Source organism: Protopterus annectens, chromosome 6.part0, assembly GCF_019279795.1.
Source record: "Protopterus annectens isolate FY-2018-M chromosome 6.part0, PAN1.0, whole genome shotgun sequence".
Classification (NCBI taxonomy): domain Eukaryota; kingdom Metazoa; phylum Chordata; order Ceratodontiformes; family Protopteridae; genus Protopterus; species Protopterus annectens.
This window is the reverse complement of record NC_056737.1, coordinates 1911972920-1911994141: the sequence shown is the minus strand read 5'-3', so window position 1 is coordinate 1911994141 and position 21222 is coordinate 1911972920. Positions and strand designations below refer to the sequence as shown.

The 21222-nt window shown below is 41.3% G+C and overlaps 1 protein-coding gene across 1 annotated transcript in view; it reads left to right on the top strand.

Moving 5' to 3' along the window:
- Positions 1 to 19417: 19417 nt before the first annotated feature.
- SLC23A3 (solute carrier family 23 member 3) overlaps positions 19418 to 21222 on the top strand; it is a 1305121-nt gene continuing 1303316 nt past the window's right edge. The window contains exon 1 of the mRNA XM_044073709.1: positions 19418 to 19655. Within this exon, the coding sequence (XP_043929644.1) occupies positions 19488 to 19655 (168 nt within the window). The 5' untranslated portion in view covers positions 19418 to 19487. The remainder of the gene's footprint in view (positions 19656 to 21222) is intronic.

Sequence of the window (21222 nt, the reverse complement as noted above, 5' to 3'; positions counted from 1 at the left end):
ATTATAGTGAGAAAACTGAAATGGTCCCCACAGGGAGGATAACCACTAATGAGAAAAATCCAGATTGACAACAGAACATTGAAGACTGCTGGCATAAGGTGTTATTACTTAGTGTACAGTTACTTAGTGTACAGTGACCCTCCTCAAAGGAGATTAAGGAGTACCTTTAAGCAGTCAGGATGCAGAGCTGTGCACCAGTAGCAGATGCCAAGCTTTAAGTTAAGAAGCTGTATGCAAAGGGAACTGCAGTAACTAACTGAGGAGAACGACAAGTACAAATAACCACATTAAGAGAAGTACGTACTTACCATGATAACTTAAAACTACTGCTGATAGCTGGTCTTTTTAATTAATTAATTAATTAATTTAGTTATTTATTTATTTTTGGTTCCCTTCTGCTTCACTTTTTCTGACTTACCCTAATGCCCTTGTCCTTCAGTGCATCTACCAACCTCTCCTAGAGCCTCCAGATTCTCTCTGTTTTACGATTGGGGCTGACACAGAACTGAAGCGCATCCTGGGGGTTGAGGGGATGGTGTGAAATTGACTGCTTCCCCAAGTTTTTTTTTTTTTCCATTTATGATCTATCCCTTAGTTGCTCTTCCATTGCATCCATCTTTTTACATACAAGGACTACTCCCCTCTATGGACCATGCCTTACCACAGGGAACATGCACACAAATGCCTTCTCCCCTGAGATTGATATGCCCATTATTCCTTGTCAGCGCCTTGGACTTACAAGCCGCTACTTGTACCCAGGTTGCCTGGGCTATACTTAAGGCTTTATCAGCCTATGCCACAGTGCTAGCCCAACTGACTTATGATCCTTAAGAATTAATTAGGATATTCTGGAGTACTGCCAATAAAATTTGTAATGAGTAACAAAGGGATGAGCATCGGACCATGTAGCTGTAGAATAAATCCAAGAAATACAGTCTAGAATCCATTTGGCTAGACTGACTTTAAAGACTGAACAACACAGTTGTTTTTGGTGAAAAAGAGACAAAAGAGTTGATCTGATTTTTCTGATTTTTTTGTTCTGTGAAGATAAAAATGTAACTGTCTGTGTCTATGTACATTAAGGAGATGCAGCATGTACTCTCCTTTATTCGTTAAATTTGGAAAGAAGACTGGTGAATGAATTGGTTGATGTTATTTTCAGAATTCACTTTAGGTAAAAAAAGAAGGGTAAGCCCATAAGGTAACCCTATCTTTATGAAAAATGATGTAAGGTGTTCTCTGGAGTTCAGATACTCTCTTTGCAGAAGTAATGGTTACTAAGAAGACTGTTTTCCATGAAAGGAATTTTAAGTCAGTTTTAGCTGAAAGTTCAAAGGGTTTCTGAGTTAGACCTTGTAGCACAACTGTCAGATGGCAAGGTTGTGAGGATCCTTTATCTAAGGGCTTAAAAGAAAACATACCTTTCAGAAAGGCCTTGCATAATTTGGATGAAGCCAGAGAATAATATCTGTCCCCTGTGTAAAAATTAGAAATTGCTGCCAGTTGAAGGTTAATTGTAGAGAAACTTGCTCCTTCTTTAAAAAGAGTTGCTAAAAACTGAAGAATCACAGAAACTGGAGCAGAGAAAGGATCAGTTTCATTATCCAAAACCAAAAGAGAGAATATTTTCCACTTGCTCTTGTATAATGTTTTGGTAGATTCTTTTTGAGAAGTCAAAATAATATCACATACAGGCCAAGAGAGCCTGGGCTGTCTAACCATTACTGGAAGTGAAGAAACCATGCCATTAGTTTGAGGGCCTGTACGTTTGGATGTTGGATCCCTGATGGATGAGAGTAGACCCAGAATTGGCTCCAATATCCATGGAGGATAATGGAGGTGAGACCGTAGGAAGGGAAGCCATACTTGCCGAGGTCAGAAAGGGGCAATGAGGATTACTGAGGTCTTCAGCCAACTTGCTTTATGCAGAAATTTGGGAATCAAAGGGAGAGGGGAATAAGCACAAAGGAGACCTGAGGGTCAAGCATGGACTAGAGCATCTCTTGGTGACTCCCCCTGCGGGGGTATAAAAGCAAAGTACCTCTATACTTGTTGTTGTGTGAAGCTGTAAAGAGGTCACAGCAAGGTTGGCTCCAATGACAGAAGATCATTTCCATCACAGATTGAGAGACCACTTGTGAGGTATCAGAATGGACCTGCTTAGTTTGTTTGTCCACTAGTATATTGGTTTTCCCCAGAATGTGCATCACAATTAGAAAGTGGTCTGATGAGATTGCTCATTCCCCTCTCATGATCTCTCTGAAGATGAGATAAGATCGAGTTCCTCCTTGTTTGTTTATGTACCAGACTACAGAAATGTTGTCAGTCTGAGTTGCAACAGTCCCTAGAGGGAGAGTATCTTGAAATGCCTCTAACACAAATAGGACTGCTCTCATCTCTAGAAAGTTGATATGCAGATTGGTCTGTTGAGTGGGATCAAATGGCTTGGACCGTTCTTCCCAAGAAATGCCCCCTGACCCAAGTTGAGAAGCGTCCATGGTCACTGTGGTCATAGGAAGAGGTACAACAAAGGGACAGCCAAGATGCAGATTGCCCAACTGGATCCACCAGTGGATGTGTTGTTTGCAAACTGGAGTAAGCTTGACTGCAAAAGATAGGGGTAGATGCAGAATAGACCACTGCACAGCTAGAGTCCATTGCAGAGCACCCATAAAGAAATGTGCCAAAAGAAGTAATACAAAGGCTACTGCCATGGAACCTAGTGCTTGAAGTACTAATCTTGCTGATGGAGATGGATGGGAAAGAAGAAGGTGAACTTGTTTTCTGAAAATGGAAATGTGATGATGAGGAAGAGCTCCTACCTGTGTTGTCATATCCAGAAGTGTACCAATGAACTCCAGTCTCTGGACTGATGTTAAGTTTGATTTGGCATAGTTTATTGTTATACCAAGTGATTTGCAAATCTGGAGCAAATAGTACCTGGCATGCAGAAGGAGATGCTTAGGTGTGTGTGTGTGTGTGGGGGTGGGGGGTGGGGGGTGAAGAGCCATTTGTCTAGATACAGAAACATTCAGAATCCTTTTAGTCTTAAGTGAGCTGCCACCACTGCCATACATTTAGTAAACACCCAGGGAGCTGTGGTGAGTCCAAAGGGCAGGGCTCTACATGGGTAGTGACTGTCTCCCAGCTGAAAGCGTAAGTGCATTCAGGAGTATCTGTCTATTTTGATATGATAGTACATGTCCTGAAGATCTGTTGAGCACATCCAATCATCCTTATGCATAAACGGTAGAATGAACTGTACCATGACTATTCGGAATTTTGATTTCTTCCAATACTGATTCAAGTTGCAAAGATCCAAAATGGCCTGAGGTCCCCTGTTTTCTTGGGCACTAAAAAGAAGTGTGAATAAGTTCTGAATCTTATTTGGTCTGGTGGGATCTTTTGGATGACTCTTTTTTCTAGCAGCTTTTGGATTTCTTTTGCTGCTGCTTTCTTTTGACTGGGTGGAACATCAGGAAGCTTATTTCTTTCTTTTGGAGGAGGGAAGTAGGAAAAATGGTATGTAATAAATTCTGGATATTATTCTTATCACCCATGAATCTTGTTTTATATTTGCCCAGACACCTGGGCTCAAAGATAATCATCCCCTGACTGCCTCAAGAGTTGGATAGTTGTGCAGCACTTCAGGAGTGCTGGAAGGGCCTGTCTGGAAAAGAATCCCTGAAACCATGATTCTGTAGGCTTCCTCTGCCTCTAGGGTGACATCTTCCATTAAAATTTCCTCCTCTGCTTCTGAAAGAATTTTCACCACATGAATCTTGGAAAGGTGTCTGAGATTTTCAGAACCACATCTTCTTACCGCCTCTCTGATTCCTGGAGAAGTTTCATTGAGGGGTAGAAAACTTGATTTCTATGACAAATACAGTTTTCCCATCTTGTTCACTGTGGGTAAACATCTCTTTTACTGATGGCCCAAACAAAGAAGTGCCATTGAATAGGGCATTGATAAAGGATGTCTTAAAAGGCTCCACAAAGTCATACAGCTGCATCCAGGCATGTCTCTTTACGGTAATGCCTGATCTAGCTGTTCGTGAAGTACATTCGGCTGTGTGAGAGAACAACCTCATCGAAGCATTTGATATGGATAATTGAGTGGCCAGTTGCAAGGACTTCCTTTTGAAATCCTCTGCAGACATAGACTCTTAGAGAGTATTTGATAGCTCTTTGATCAAATCTCTCTGAAGTCTAGTAGAGCATGCAAGGTAATTTAGTGACCTCAGGGCAGCAGTTGCCAAGGCAAAGACTTGCTTTTCAAGTTTGTCCAATGCTCTAGACTCCCTGTTGGGTGGATGGGCACCTGAGCTCTGTTCTACTAGCTCTTTCTTGGTGGCTACCACCACCATCATAGCATCAACCAGGCTTCCTTTGCTCCAGTGGGGTCTGTCTTTTGGCAGGGCTAAAAATGTATCGGGTCTTTTCAGGAATGGTTCAACAGTATCCACTTCCTTCCAAATCCAGCAGGAGACCAAATCAATACATTCATCTGCTGGGGGGTAACCCAAGATGTAGATGGACCATAACCAAAAGCCTCCAAAAATACCAATTCTTCTTGAGAGGGATTTTGGGAAAACCAGACACCTTTTTGTTTTAGGATTTCTAAAATATCGCCAAAGGAGATGTCATCTGGTGATCTGGGGGGCCCTCTCTTTCATGAAAACCAGTATCATCCATGAGTTACTCCATCAAGGAGTCAATGTGTCTTCTTTTACACATTGTCTTCTGATGCACTTCCTCTGTGGGATGTTCAGCTGAGGTGTCAGAAGAGAGGGGAAAGTTCCTCTACTGGAACCAGTTGGACACTTATTGAAACTGGCTATCCCTAGAGTAGGTCTGATCAACCCTTGGAACTGATGAGAGACAAGGGATAGGAACCAAAAAAGGAGAGGGTGGTTCTCTGGGTAGAAAAAAAATGCTCTTTCCACTACCTCAAAATCTGATGGACCTGCAGAAGCTTCAACCCACCCTCTCGGAGCCAAAACTCCCAATGAAGGTAGGTCTCGACTGCTATCAGATACGCACCTCGAAAATGGAGCCAACCAAGGCTCTGAGTGAAGGGATGGCTCCAAATAAAAAATCAGAGCTGACCTATCCCCTCAGATCCGACACCGACACCTTGGCTTTATGGTATCAGAGCAGAACTAGTCAGGCATATAGTCGGAGTCGAAGAAGAGGCTTTCCTTGGATCCCACACTGGATCTCTCTGGGATTTCAGATCTTGGAACTCTGAAACCACTGGCTGGATCAGAGAAGGAGATAGAATGGTCCTGCATGTAGTAGGCATACTCACAGATCAGACAGGGGATGGAGCTGGTAAGACCCTCATCTGGATCTCAGCTCTGAGAAATCTTCACATCATCCTGTCCACATCTGCTTCCAATCAACTTCTGGAGGACCTAGAAGAAGTTGTGGATGGGTACCTGGAGTGTTTCCTAGGAGTCAGAAACAACTAAGCAGGCAGGCTAGGCGATATGGGTTTAATATGAAATTCTGGAGTAAGACTCTTATGAGTTGTAACTCAATAAAGGTGCATGTCATCTCCACAATATTCTGTAGCAATGTCAGCAGTGTCAGGAACAAAAAATGTAAGTACTCCTTCAAAAGTTGAAGAATTTTAATAAAAATAAGTAGGATTTAGTGCTTTTGTCCTGGCACTTAGAGCTTCTTCAGAATAAATAACAACAAAAGACTTCTGCCTTAAATGCTGGTCAACAACCAATAGGGAAAAACATCAATTAAATAAGCAATCAAATTAATAAAACAAATTAATTTACTTAAAAAAACATAAACAGAATCTTGTATTCTATTGTTACATCTATTTCATCCAAAAGAAAAAGTAAAAATATAAATGTGAAATTATAATGAGAAAAAATAAGAGAATAAGAGTAAAGGAATGAACCAAAGAAGTCTCCCTTATCACAACTTAGCCGACCTCATTTTAAAACAGGTAATATTGAAATGCACTCATTTAATCCAGGGAGGAGGAGGCATCTAAATTAATCTAAGTTAATCTGTCAAATCAGTTCCCTATATTCTGTTTTATTATTCCACTGTCCCCCCCGACATCTAAGGGTATTTTTTTCAAGAATACTAAACTCAAATTTGGAAAAACCATTACACAAACAGGAATGTCTAAAAAGAGCATTGTTCTTATTCTCTTTCTTAATATCATATGTATGCTCATATAGCCTTCTGCCCAATTTACGCTCAGTCTTTCCCAGATAAAATGCCTTACGTGTTTGGCAAACTGCTAAGTACACCAAACATTTGATGTTGCAGTTATCTTTTACAAAAGCAACCTTTGTAGTATAAAAGTTCTTCAAAATATTGTTTGCATTGTCATAAATATATTGACAAGAACTGCATTTCTCACATTACATAGTTGCGGTATCATTTGTCATGTTGGGGTTCGGAATGCCTCTATTGGCATCACTCTCTAGTATAGCCTTGATGTTCTTGTCAACTTTGTAAACAAACTGTGGAGTTTCTCCTAGTGTACTAATAATATCATCATCAATTTTAAAAATGATCCAGTTGTCTCTTATTAGAAATGGCTGGTGCCTTTACTGATGCTATTTAGATGATTTAGTTATTGTCATCAGATGGCACATTACTTAGGCATAAAGACAGAAGTGGTGAGTAGAAGTTTTGTCTCCACAATTTACAGGAAGAACACTTTTTCTGCCTGCTATTTACACTACACAAGCTGACATCCATGGCACATAGCACCTTCCAACACAAACACTGATATCATCAAGTTCTCAAACCGAAGCCTTTAAGTCATCCTGAGCCAGTCAACCATAGGTGACACCACTCACCAGGTTAAACAATGGAAGAGTGATTTTGAGCTGCCTCTCAGGTCACTAGGGCATTTAAGTCCCTTCATCCCAAGTACTCGTATAACATTCATTGTTTATGTGAATGTAAATGACTTGAGATGTATATCCTTGAATTATATGAAGGGAGGCACAGTGGAGAAACACACGTTTCCAAAAGGTGTATGCTTCAACATAAACAAAACGAAATTGACTTCAACAACTGGTTCAGTTATTTAGATGAGATAATATCTCACCAGCTACTTTTCGAAGAACTCTGGTAAGCGGCACAGTAACTATTTAGCTCAGTGTATCTAGGTGGCATCCAATAAACTCCATGGACTGAGTGGGATTCAATTTACTTTTGCTTATATTAACTGTAACACCTAATTTGTGAAGCAACTGGAGTACAGTGTCCTTCTTTTGCTTTAGTAGATCCTTGTTCAGAGCAGTTATGAGCCAGTCATTAATATATGGGCACATCTGGAACCCTTGCAACCTGAGATAGGCTGTGACTAGTGCCATCCATTTGGTGAACACCTGAGGGGCTGCTGTGAGACCAAAGGGCAGAGCTCTGAATTGATAATGATTGGCTCCCAGCCTGAAACAGAGGAATCTGCTGGAATGCTTGTTTATCTTCACATGATAATAAGCATCCTGGAGATCTATTGAGCACATCCACTCATCCTTCCCGAGGAGTGGTAAAATGAATTGAACAGTGACCATCCAGAATTTTGTCTACTTTACTAACTGGTTTAGATGACTGAGGTCCAAAACTGACCTTAGGTCCCATATCGTTTCTGGAACTTAAAAGAGTCTGGAATAGACACTGAATCCTATCTGGTGTGGTGGGACCTCCTGGGTGGCTATTTTTTTCTAGCAGCTTTTTGATTTCTGCTGTGGCAGATTCCATTTAATGGGGAGTGACACTATGGAAATTCTTTTTCATGGTTGGGAAGTATAGAGAAAGGGGATGTATCCTAGAACAACAGCACATGGTTAAACACCAGACTATAAATATATATAATACTTCTAAATAGTTATACTAACCTATCTAACTGACTACTAAAGAGTAGGGGTAAAAATTGTACCATGCAAAAAACTTTCACACACTAAAGAATCTATGGGGGGGGGGTGATATATATATATATTTATACCTACATATATCAGCATAGCTGACAAAACAGAATACGAGTGATTAAGAAAATTCTAAATATATGTATATGTGTGTGTGTGTGTGTGTGTGTGTGTCTGTGTGTGTGTGTGTCTGTGTGTATATATATATATATATATATATATATATATATATATATATATATATATATATATATAGTTAGGTTTACCTTCATGTGTGCGTACTGCACACGGGCGAAGAGCAATTGTTCGAAAGACTGTTTGCAAAGTTTGCAAACGCCGAATGGAAAAAGGTTAGAATGTGCAATGATCGAATGCACAGTGACATTCGCTCAATGCACATTCAACATTGTGGGGCAGATTGCACTATAGTGGGGATCAGAAAATGGTCCCTTTCCCCACTGTAGTGCGATCTCAGAGTTAGAATATTAAAATAGGGGGGGGTGCAGCCCACCACATGGGGGGATGCATAGGGTTTGCCCCCCTGCTTTATACTTTTTTTCTTTCGATATTTATGTTCGAAAATCAACAAATCTGCTTTTCGATTTGCTGATTTTTGAACATATGGAATCATCGCTCTTCTGACTTTCTTGGTTACAATTTGCTCATATGAGCAATTGCACCACTGTGATTCGGGTTTATAAAGGTAAAGCTATATATATATATATATATATATATATATATATATATATATATATATGTGTGTGTGTGTGTGTGTGTGTGTGTGTGTACACAAACACACAAACGCATGCACACACACACACACACACACACACACACACACACACACACACACACACACACACACACATATATATATATATATATATATATACACACATACATATATATATATATATATATATATATATATATATATATACACACATACATATATATATATATATATACATATATATATATATATATATATATATATATATATATATATATATATATATATTAATTTTTTAGACAGAATATAAAGAAGAAACAAACAAGTAAGCCCAAATGCTGAGAAAGAACAAAAAATGTTAGACTTATGGAAAGACTAAGATGAGATCAGACCCCTGAAGTGCACAACTGTTCAGATCATACCGTTCAACCTTTTCACACAAGAAATCTGGTCAAAGCATAAAATAATGGAGGGGACAAAGGCCAAATAAAGGGACAGATTTCAAATATTGCTCTTATGAACTTAGAAAGTTGACAGAATAACAGGATCTGTGCAAGCATGCATTTTCTGAAGGATATTAAGTCTGAAATTCAAATGTATCTCATTATTTATTGACATCAATCCTCCGTGATTTCCCAGGAAAACCACACATTTTATGAGGAACAGGTCAACAATATAAGGCAAAAATCTGGACTTTCTGTGAAAATCTGGGCATTTGAGAGAGATGGTTGGGATCAGGGGGTAAATGAGATCTGAAGTATTCAGAGGAAGTTACGTGGGGGATTATGGGTAGGGGAGAAGTTAGAGCCCTGGATTCACATGTTTGGAGGTGTCAAAACCAGATCTGTGTCAGATCCAAGACCCATCTGTTGAATTAGACAAAAATGGACAACACTGGATCTTCTGTTTCAGCAGCACTTGTACCAAAGATAAGAAAATGCTAATCTTCAGGGAAACATTTGCTGGTAAAAGGCTTTAGTTCCCAGTGTTATTCTAGCAGGAAGCAAAGACACATCCAACAACCAGTCCATGAAAGAATCAACAGCCTGAAAAACAGTGCTGGAAAGAAGCAAAAGTCTGACAAATAATCCTGGAAAGAAGCAACAGTCTGACAAATAATCCTGGAAAGAAGCACCAGTCCAACAAACACATTATTCATTTAATAAAAATATATAGGTTCATAGGTTCATAGGTTCATACTAGGCTATCTGCCCGAGGGCATTTACAAGCCTAGCCCATAGTTTTGTGGCTTACGCCACCCCTTTAGTATGGGGAACTATACCCATTATTTTTCTGTGCCTCTGTTGAGCAGTGACACTGAGGTAATCCCTGGGGTATATCTGCGATCTCCCATCCATTGGTCAAGATTTCTCTTGAACAAGGCCAGCGAGGTGCTCTGCCTCACATATACCGGGATTTTATTCCACAGCATAGGGAGTCTTTGGGTGATGAATCTATCCTCCAGCACGTCCTATTAATAGCGTGTCGAGGTTTAAGTCTCCGCCCTTGTGGCTCTGACGGATCTAGATTTTTGAGGTGAAGCATATTCATCAAATCTGGGTTTGACATGGCCTTGTATGTTAGGCAAAGGTCACCTCTGAGCAAGCTGCGACTGAATAGAGCTGGAGTTCTTTCAGTCGGGCAGCATAGGACAGATGTTTGAGACCCTTTATCCTTTTGGTGAGGAACTTTTGTGGCCTCTCCAGCTGCTGCAAGTGTCAGGTCAGATACATTCCGAAATTGGCATTGTACTCAATCATTGGTCTGATGAGTGATGAGTATAGGGAGACTATGACCTCCCTTGATCTAGATGAGAATCCCTTCATGATAAGGTGGGCAATGTAGAAGGTCTTCCTAACTACTTTAGCTACATGGGTGTCGAATGACAGACTACTATCAACCTGGGTCCCCAGGTTGATATGAATAAAAGTATTTCTGACCACAGCCACAGCTTGTCAATCATAAGCCCTCCTGCAATCAGCCTGCCGTTCATTTCCCAGTGAGGTAAAATCCAATTACAGTAGGTCACCATCCATGCAGGCATCAACAGTTTTTAGTATTTTAAGTTTAACCTCACCCTTGCTGGCTGATATGAGTACGGACATCAACATGACGGTGTATAATGTCCTCCTCATTCATTTGGTTGCTTCCACACACAAGCTAATAAAGGCTGCCCTCACTAATTTGATAACACCGAGCCATGACCCTATTCTGTCCACTTCTGTGTCATGCAAGCTACTGTTAGCTTGGTGGTGATTAGCTTACTGAAACCAACACTCCCTCTGCTCCCCAAGATAGGTGATCTGGCATCGACTGCTCATTCCCAAACTCTCCCATTTGACTCTTTCAGCACCCAAGTTGCTATTTATGTCATCTGGATCATAGTCAGAGCTTTACCCTTGTTGGTGTCTTGCTCTTATACTTGGTGGCTTTGCAGTTGCCCGCCCCTACTGTGACACTCCTCCCAGTCTAGTGTCATTAGCTCATTCTGCCTAATACAGAGAGAACATTTGATAAGGCCTTCTGTTCCTCCTTTTTCCCTTTCAAAAAGAATAACAAAACTTTTGTTTTTTTTTTTTCTTTCGCCTGAACCTCCTTGTGTTCTGACTGTGCTTCTCAAACATTTTGGAAATATACAGTATATTTCAGAGCATTTATTATAACTGTAATAGCCTTAATATTGCTACAACTCAAGTGCTCTAGGTTGCACTGCATCTGAAGTGTTTGTGTGTTTTAGCTGCTTTTCTGTATATATAGACTTTTCTGCTTCTTTTACTAAATAAGCTCTGTAAAGTTGTTTTATTGCATTCCTGCCTGTATTTCTGAGTTTTTATTTATTTATTTTTTTTGCACTTTTAAAGTTTGTTTTTGCTTAGTTTAATTGGTAGGCTACACACTCAAGTGCGCTAGCCGAATTAAAACATTTACTGTGTTTCTGTACCTAATTTCTGCTACTTTTTAAAAAAAAAAAAAAAATATTATCCTTGTTTCCCGTCTTTCTTGACCTAGAGTAGTCCAAATACAGGCTTTGCTGTATTCTGGACTTTTGAAAAGTTCCTGTGCTGCCCATTTCCTTTCTTGGATAGAGGGAGGTTTCTCTGTTCACCAGTGGCAGTGGGGAACTTAGAGCAGCCTATCTATCCCTGGAGGAGTGTTCCCAGCACAAGAATCTGGTAGTCTATTGGCCGTTTTGGGCCAATTTCTAGCTCTTTCAAGTCCCCCTATATAAAACTCGCTTTGACAAGGTTTTTGTGCTTGTTACTACTCAGCCAAGCTCCTTTTGATCCGGCAGAGTGGTGCTAGCAGCAGAGAGGCCAAAAGAGCGACTGCTAACCTGATAAAAGTGTTTTTTTCCTGCTACTATCTGGGCGACTGTCCGATCTAGCTAAACTGCAAGTATTTCTGCTTCTTGAACTGTTTTAAACTGTTTAAAGTTGTTTCTGCACCTGCACTTTTAAAGTTTGTCCTGTTTGTTGCATTTACCTGTTGAGGCTACACACTCAAGTGCGCTAGCCTGTGTTAAATATTTATTGCATTTTCCTGCTGTTTGTTTAAAAAAAAATAAATAAATAAATAAATTATCCTTGTTTCCCATCTTTCCTAACCTAGAGTAGTCCAAATACAGGCTTTGCTGTATTCTGGACCTTTTGAAAGTTCCTGTGTTGCCATTTCCTTTCTTGGATTAAGGGAGGCGTCTTTGTTCACCAGTGGCAGTGGGGAGCTTAGAGCAGCCTATCTATCCCTGGAGGAGTGTTCCCAGCACAAGAATCTGGTAGTCTATTGGCTGTTTTGGGCCAATTTCTAGCTCTTTCAAGTCCCCCTGTATAAAAACCCACTTTGGCAAGGTTTTTGCGCTTGTTACTACTCAGCCAAGCTCCTTTTGGTCTGGCAGAGTGGTGCTAGCAGCAGAGAGGCCAAAAGAGCGACTGCTAACCTGATAAAAGTGTTTTTTCCCTGCAACTATCTGGGCGACTGTCTGATCTAGCTAAACTGCAAGTATTTCTGCTTCTTGAACTGTTTTAAACTGTTTAAAGTTGTTTTTGCACCTACACTTTTAAAGTTTGTCCTGTTTGTTGCATTTACCTGTTGAGGCTACACACTCAAGTGCGCTAGCCTGTGTTACATATTTACTGCATTTTCCTGCTATTTGTTGAAAAAAAGAAAAACAAAAAAAAAATTATCCTTGTTCCTATCTTTCCTGACCTAGAGTAGTCCAAATACAGGCTTTGCTGTATTCTGGACCTTTGGAAAGTTCCTGTGTTGCCCATTTCCTTTCTTGGATAGAGGGAGGTTTCTTTGTTCACCAGTGGCAGTGAGAAACTTAGAGCAGCCTATCTATCCCTGGAAGAGTGTTCCCAGCACAAGAATCTGGTAGTTTATTGGCCGTTTTGGGCCAATTTCTATCTCTTTCAAGTCCCCCTGTATAAGACCCGCTTTGGCAAGGTTTTTGCGCTTGTTACTATTCAGCCAAGCTCCTTTTGGTCCGGCAGAGTTGTGCTAGCAGCAGAGAGGCCAAAAGAGTGACTGCTAACCTGATAAAAGTGTTTTTTTTCCTGCTACTACCTGGGCGACTGTCCGATCTAGGTAAACTGCAAATATTTCTGCTTCTTGAACTGTTTTAAACTGTCTAAAGTTGTTTTTGCACCTGCACTTTTAAAGTTTGTCCTGTTTGTTGCATTTACTTGTTGAGGCTACACACTCAAGTGCGCTAGCCTGTGTTACATATTTATTGCATTTTCCTGCTGTTTGTTGCAAAAAAGAAAAAAAAAAAGTTTTCCTTGTTTCCCATCTTTCCTGACCTAGAGTAGTCCAAATACAGGCTTTGCTGTATTCTGGACATTTGGAAAGTTCCTGTGTTGCCATTTCCTTTCTTGGAAAGAGGGAGGCTTCTTTGTTCACCAGTGGCAGTGGGGAGCTTGGAGCAGCCTATCTGTCCCTGGAGGAGTATTCCCAGTGCAGGAATCTGGTAGTCTGTTGGCCGTTTTGGGCCAATTTCTAGCTCTTTCAAGTCCGCCTGTATAAAACACGCTGTAGCGCGGCTTTGCGTGATTTTGTGCATAGCGCGGCATCGAGCAGCACCGCTTAATTGGGTTTGAGCCATTCTCGGCTCCACAAAGTCTGCTCTTCACTTTTTCCCTTGGAACTGATCTAGTTCTCATAATAAACACCCTATTCCTACGCTAAAGCCTAGCACTTGCTCACTAAAGCAATTATATAAGTCAGCACTAAAAAATTAAAAGCACTACACCCTCACAAACTCCCCTTGAGTAACTTGTTCCCCATTGGTCCTTTTTTTCAATTATAAAGGAATTCACAGCACTATTCTAGCATGTCCAAAGGTCAGTTGTCAATCTCCTCTCCGGTCCAGCTGGTGAACCTGGGAATCTTGAGGCAATGTTACAACTGCCTCATGTACACAGACAACCCTCTCCGCCTCCCAACAAATTCCAACACATGTCAGAGATGCAACCATATAGCCAAACTGGAGGCTAAGCTCTCTCAACTCAGTACTGGCGTAACCAGTCAGGAGGAGAAGGAAACCACACTCACTACAATTCCAATCTCACATAGACCTACCATGACAGCAAATCAAACACATAAACACACAAAAACATACTTGGAGGCTCTAAATAAAAGTCTGCCTAAGCAGCAGAGACCTCTAAAGCAGACACCCAAGCAACCGCTACCCAAAAACAAAACACGTGCAACACATAGCTCACAAAGCCAGTATGCTGAACAGTCACAGCCCTTAAGGCTAAACAACACACCTGATACACTTGTAATAGGTGACTCTATCATCAGGCACACTGACGTCCCGCTCACCAGGCTGAACAAGGAGAAGGTCATGGTGAGCTGCCTGTCGGGCGCTAGAATCCGCCACATAACACAAGCACTCAGGTCACTCCAAGGCAAGTACAAATATGACTCAGTCATTGTCCATGCTGGTATGAATGACCTGAGACGTACCTCCCTGGACTACATGAAAAGAGACATAGAGGAGCTCTCTGAGCATGTAGCCCAGGCCGGTATGACCCTGACCTTGAGTAACATCTTACCCTCACCAAGAATGATGCCACAGTATGAAGACAAGATTATCAATTTCAACAATTGGCTTAAGTATTGGTGTCATTCAAAAGGGATCCAATGCCTGTCAGCCTGGGATGACATGCTTGACAAGCCACGATTCTTCACTAGGGACGGCTTGCACCTGTCACCCCTGGACTTTCGAATATTGGCAAAGGCTCTTGCTACCCCCAGAGTGCCTTTTTTAGGCAAGGCTCAAAAGACAAACCCACCTCCATAGGTATCACAAGGGATAAGAAACTAAGCGTAATGCTACTCAACGCCAGAAGTCTAAACCTCAAGATGCACGCACTCGAAACTCTCCTTAGCATGGAGAACATCGATATCTGTGCAGTAACAGAAACCTGGTTCAAGGCTCTCGAGAGCACCCCAGCACTACCAGGTTATACCTCATACCATGCTTTTCGGCCCCAAAACTTGGACCGAACCACAAAAGGAGGGGGAGTATCAATATTCGTCAAAGATACCCACACCTCCAGGTTGGTGGCACAGCACGAAGCATCAGAGACTATCCATGTGCAACTAACAGTGGGTAAAACTGCCTTCCAGTTTATAGCCTGCAGACTGCAGCTACAGACCACCCTCCCAAACCAAGGAACCCCACTCGGCCTTCCTGAGAACACTGGAAAATATGAAGGTCTCTCCAAACACCATTATATTGGGTGACTTCAACTACCCAACCATAGACTGGGAGCATTACTCTAGCTCCAACACCCTAGCCCAAAGGTTCCTAGAATTTATAAACTCAAATGCTATGGAACAACTTGTTACCACTCCCACAAGAGGGGAAAACATACTGGACCTGATCATCACCAACATGGGGACTCTATGCTCCAGACCAGAAGTGTATCCCTCACTGGTAAGATCAGACCATAAACTAATCTCACTGGATATTCACATCCCGACCCCACCCCATGCCCAGAAAACCACAGTGAAAAACTTCTCTAAAGCAAATTTCATACTCCTCAAAACCGAGGTGGAATCCTTCAAAGCCCCCAGTCCTGTGGATAATACGGCCCAGACCACAAAATCCTTTATAAATGCATTCTATGAACACCTTCAGGAATGCATGGATCATGCAATCCCAAATAAAACCAAGACCCAATCCTCCAAAGGCAGATGTCCTGTCTGGTGAACCCCAGCCATAAACAAACTATACGATAGAAGGAGGAAGCTACTACATGACAGAGCAAAATCCCAAAAAGGGAAGGCATCTCTGATCAGTATTAGCAAAAAACTACGGGCACTCATAAAATCATCTAAGGCCAGCTTCGAGAGAAAAATTGCACAGGACACCAAGGATAATCACAAGGCTTTCTTTAGTTATGTTAGGAACCTGGGTGGGAATTCCCAGATATGCTCAGAATTAGTCCAAAATGACAAAAAATACACCAAACCCACAGATATTGCCAATATCCTAGCTGACAGGTTCAGCGCAAACTCCCCCCCCCTCCCCACCAAAAGGGCTAATATCTATCCCAGCAGAGTGCTGCCCCCCTGACATCTCAGATGCTCAGGTAAGAGCTGCCCTCTCCAAAGCAAGAAACACAGCATCAATGGGACCAGACGGTGTCCCGGGCTGCGTCCTACAGGAACTCCAAGAAGAGCTAAACCCAAACCTAAAACTAATGTTCAGTCTCAGCCTTACTACAGGATATGTACCCAAAGAGTGGCATACAGCAACAGTGGTCCCTCTCCACAAAGGTGGTGCCTCAACAGATCCTGGAAACTATCGCCCCATAAGTCTCACTAGCTTGGTCTGCAAAGTTATGGAAAGGATCATCATGGACCTTATAAATAAAGATATCCTTCAGAAGGGACTCACGGAAACAGATAGCTGGTGCCAGAGCCATGGCCTGAAGGTAAACACCAAAAAATGTATAGTCATACCCTTTGGGAAAAACAAGGTAACCCCAAGCTACCATATAGGTGGCAATCCACTAAGCACAGAAGAGGTTATCAGGGACCTGGGGACCCAGGTTGACAGTGGCCTTTCTTTTGACACTCATGTTGCTAAAGTGGTTAGAAAGACCTTCTACATTGCCCACCTGATCATGAAGGGATTCACATCCAGATCTAGTGAGGTCATTGTTCCCCTGTACTCTTCACTTATCAGACCAATGATCGAGTACAATGCCCCATTCGGGATGTATCGCACTCGACATCTGCAGCAATTGGAGAGACCCCAAAAGTTCCTCACCAAAAGGATAAAGGGACTCCAAAATCTGTCATATGCTGCCAGATTGAAGAAACTCCAGCTCTATTCAGTTGCATACCGTCTACTCAGAGGTGACATGTGCCTGACATACAAGGCCATGTCCAACCCGGAATTAATGGACATGCTCCACCTCAAAAAATCCAAATCCACCAAAACCACCTTAGCACGGATATAAATAGGATGTGCTGGAGGGATAGATTTATCACTCAGAGACTCCCTATGCTGTGGAATAAAATCCCGGTCCATGTGAGGCAGAGCACCTCGCTGGCTCTGTTCAAGAGAAATCTTGACCTGTGGATGGGAGATCGTAGGTTTATCCCGGGAATCATCTCTGTGTCACTGCTGGACAGAGGCACAACAAACTAATGGGCACAGTATTTTTTCATATAAGGGGTGGCGTAAGCCACAAAAATTTGGGCTAGGCTTATAAATGCCTTAGGGCAGATAGCCTAGTATAAACCTATGAACCTATGAACCTATATTGGGGACCTACAGACACTGGATCCTTCCCAGTTCGGCTTTGTTAAGGGCAGATCCTGCCTCTTAAACATGGTTGATTTCTTTGAAACAGTCACCAAGGCCATTGACAAGGGGAAGGTGGTCCACACAGCCTACCTGGACCTCGCAAAAGCCTTCGATACAATACCCCACTCGGGCATTATAGATAAGCTCACCAGCTTAAATATAAACCCATATGTCACTAGATGGGTTGCAAACTGGCTCAAGGACAGAACCCACATGGTTAGAATAGCTGGAGCCATGTCAGACTCCAACCAAGTTACAAGTGGCATCCCACAAGGCTCAGTCTTGGGACCTCTCTTGTTCGGTATATATTTCTCGGAGGTACAGGCCAACATGGAAGGACTGTGGCTGTCCAAGTTCGCAGATGACTGCAAACTGGGTGCCATAATAGACTCTCCAGCCGACACAAGCATCCTCCAAAAGGGCCTCATAGAAACAGACAACTGGTGCCAGAGCCATGGCCTCAAGCTAAATGCCAAAAGTGTATAGTCATCCCCTTTGGCAAAAACAAAGTGCCCACAAATTACCACATAGGTGGTAATCCATTAAGTACAGAAGAAGTAATTAGGGACCTGGGGACCCAAGTTGATAGCAATCTCTTATTTGACAACCACGTAGCCAAAGTGGTTAGAATAACATTTTATATACCCCACCTAATCATGAAGGGATTCACATCTAGATCAGGGGAGGTCATCGTGCCTCTTTACTCATCCCTCATCAGGCCCATAATTGAGTACAATGCCCCTTTTGAGATGTATCTTACCAGACACCTGCAGCAACTGGAAAGACCCCAAATGTACCTCACCAAGAGGATCAAGGGGCTCAAACAGATGCCGTATGCTGCCCGGTTAAAGAAACTCCAGCTCTACTCAGTGGCATACTGCCTGCTCAGAGGCGATCTGTGCCTGACGTATAAAGCCATGTCTAACCCGGAATTAATGGACATGCTGCACCTCAGAAAATCCAAATCCCATCGAGCTACGCGCTAGAGGGACTTAAACCTCAACACTGAAATAAATAGGACATGCTGGAGGGACAGATTCATAACCCAGAGGCTCCCTTCACTCTGGAATAAAATCCTAATCCAGGTTAGGCAGAGTCCCTTATTGACTCTCTTCAAGAGGAATCTTGATGAGTGGATGGGAGATCGTAGGTTTACCCCGGGTATCACTTCTGTGTCACTGTTAGACAGAGGCACAGTATACTAACCTCGAAAAAGGGCATAGCAAAATTAATTTAAAATGGGTGGTGAAAGCCAAACACACTCTGGCTAGGCTTATAAATGCTCTAGGGCTGATAGCCTTGTATGAACCTATGAACCTATGAACCTATGAACAACCAACCAACCATCCTTGGAAATTTTAATACGTTCTGTCATATTGCCTCTGGCAGATAATATAACTTCTCAATTGCACATTTTCCTGACTTAAAATGGGCACATTATCACAAACCTCTTTTTCAAGGTGGAATTTCATGAAAAAAAATATCAATACATTCAGTCCACTAGCACAGAATGCAGTGACTGTTGTCAGTAACCAATTTGTGAGAATTATTCATAAAAGTTAAAACAAGACTCGGGTACCACCAGTGACTGGTTTTTCACTGTATAACGTGTGTATGACAGACACAAATCTACTCTGATTTTAAGAGTGCAATGCCTTCATTATTATCTTTGTCCTGAACAATATAAAATCACTAAAATCCAATTAATGTTGTTTATAGTGTTACGTAAAATGGAACTGAACTACTGAGAAAGCATATGCTGCACAAATATCTTAAGCTACCTCCTCCTTCTTAATTATTAGTAGAGTTAATCAATGCCATCTTCAGTGGAGTAGAACACCTTAGTTAATAACTAATCTGTAAAAGACAGGTTGTGCAATAATGAAATCAAAGGCCACTGAGGTGTAGCTCAGCACTGACACTTCAGAGTTTTCACTCCTTCTGTACTTCTGGTTGCTGACATATGGACTGCTGATGTATCTCAAGAGTTACCACTGATCCAAAAAAAAACAAAATGAGTGAGCAAAGAGAAGATGAAATTAGCAACGATGCCTCTTTTCCAGAGGATAGGAATGACACTGCTGTTCTAAGCGGGAAGGATGAACCTCAGAAACCCCAGAGAATGTTACTTCTGTGGTATAAGAAGTCTCACTGGATTATTAGCATCTTGCTAGCTCTTCAGGTAAGCTTTCTTAAAGACGGGGATGCTAATGAACCTAATCTCCCTGGAGCAAGCAATACTGCCAGCCAATATATATATATCATACGGATGCTCAATTATTTATTGAAATTATTAATTTGCATGCACTTACTTTTACAGTAAGTAAAGCCTAAAACACAGCATGTGTATATACATATATATATATATATATATATATATATATATATATATATATCTATATAAATATATATATATATATATATATGCGCACACATACACACACACACACATATATATATGTGTGTGTGTGTGTGTGTGTGTGTGTGTGTGTGTGTTTGTATACACTCTATACAAACAGACCCACACGCTCACACAGAATTATTTTCTACAGCAGTTTATTCTGTGTGTGTGTGTGTGTGTGTGTGTGTGTGTGTGTGTGTGTGTGTGTGTGTGTGTGTGTGTGTGTGTGTGTGTGTGCGCGTGCGTGCATGTCTGCATGTGTGTACACATGCAAGCATACATGCTCTGTGTTGCAGGAACATGTTATTAAGCTTTACTTACTATACTGTGAAGTGCATGCATATTAACAATTTTGAATAAATACTTGAGTATTTACATGTTAACTACGTAAGCATGAATATGAATGCTATTGCACAACAGTAGAATGTTACAGTGACCACAAAATCTGTTGGTTAAAATAAATAATCATGAATGTCTGTGTATACCTGCATGCATACAAGGTCATAATGGTCGATGAGTATGTTGCCTATGTATTCATACAAACAAGAACTTCTGTGTCTTTGTGCACTATGTATTTGACAGAGACTGATTACCAAGTATTCACAATTACATAAAAACATATTTATGTCTTGTCTGTTCTATATACTGTTGTAAAATAAATTACTTGTTTCTCTGTAAAGATGCATTCAGGAAAAATTAATTCAGCTAAATGTGGACAGGTGAGGGTATTCATAAAGAAGGCTACTGGGATGACATATGAGCAATAGACAAGTACATAGATTAAGGAACGTGAGTCAAATTAACAGGAGATTACTGAAAGAAGGGGGAGGTTTGGAAATGATACAGCTCAGGTAGAAAACTGCTGAAAAGTTTTTCATCTTCTGTACAAGAGTTACAAAAAGAAGAATGCCAGTATGCAATAGCACATCAAGTATAAACAGCAGACAGAACAGTGAATAGGGAAAAATTATTGAAGGAACTTTACTCTGTTTAATTAGATAAGGCAAAAGTGCAGTCTGGTGATCCTCTGTCAGAGTTGCGTGGTCTGTCTTCGGAAACTGGCATGGTGCTGTAAGGATGAGGGCTTTGTTCTGTGTTTTCACTTACACAAAAGAATCTTTTTAAAGGAGTCACATAGTTATAGACCTGTTAGTCTCATGCCTATTCTATGCAATATAATACAAAAAAGATTCAACATGGCAGTTTGGTGGAGTTCCTAAATGCTGATTCTTTAACTGAAAATCAACAGCATGTTTTCATACAGGAGAAATCCTGCCCCTCTAACTTTCTAATTTGATTCAGTTCTGTGACTGCATATTAGTGAGGTGAACAAGATCAACTATTTGCA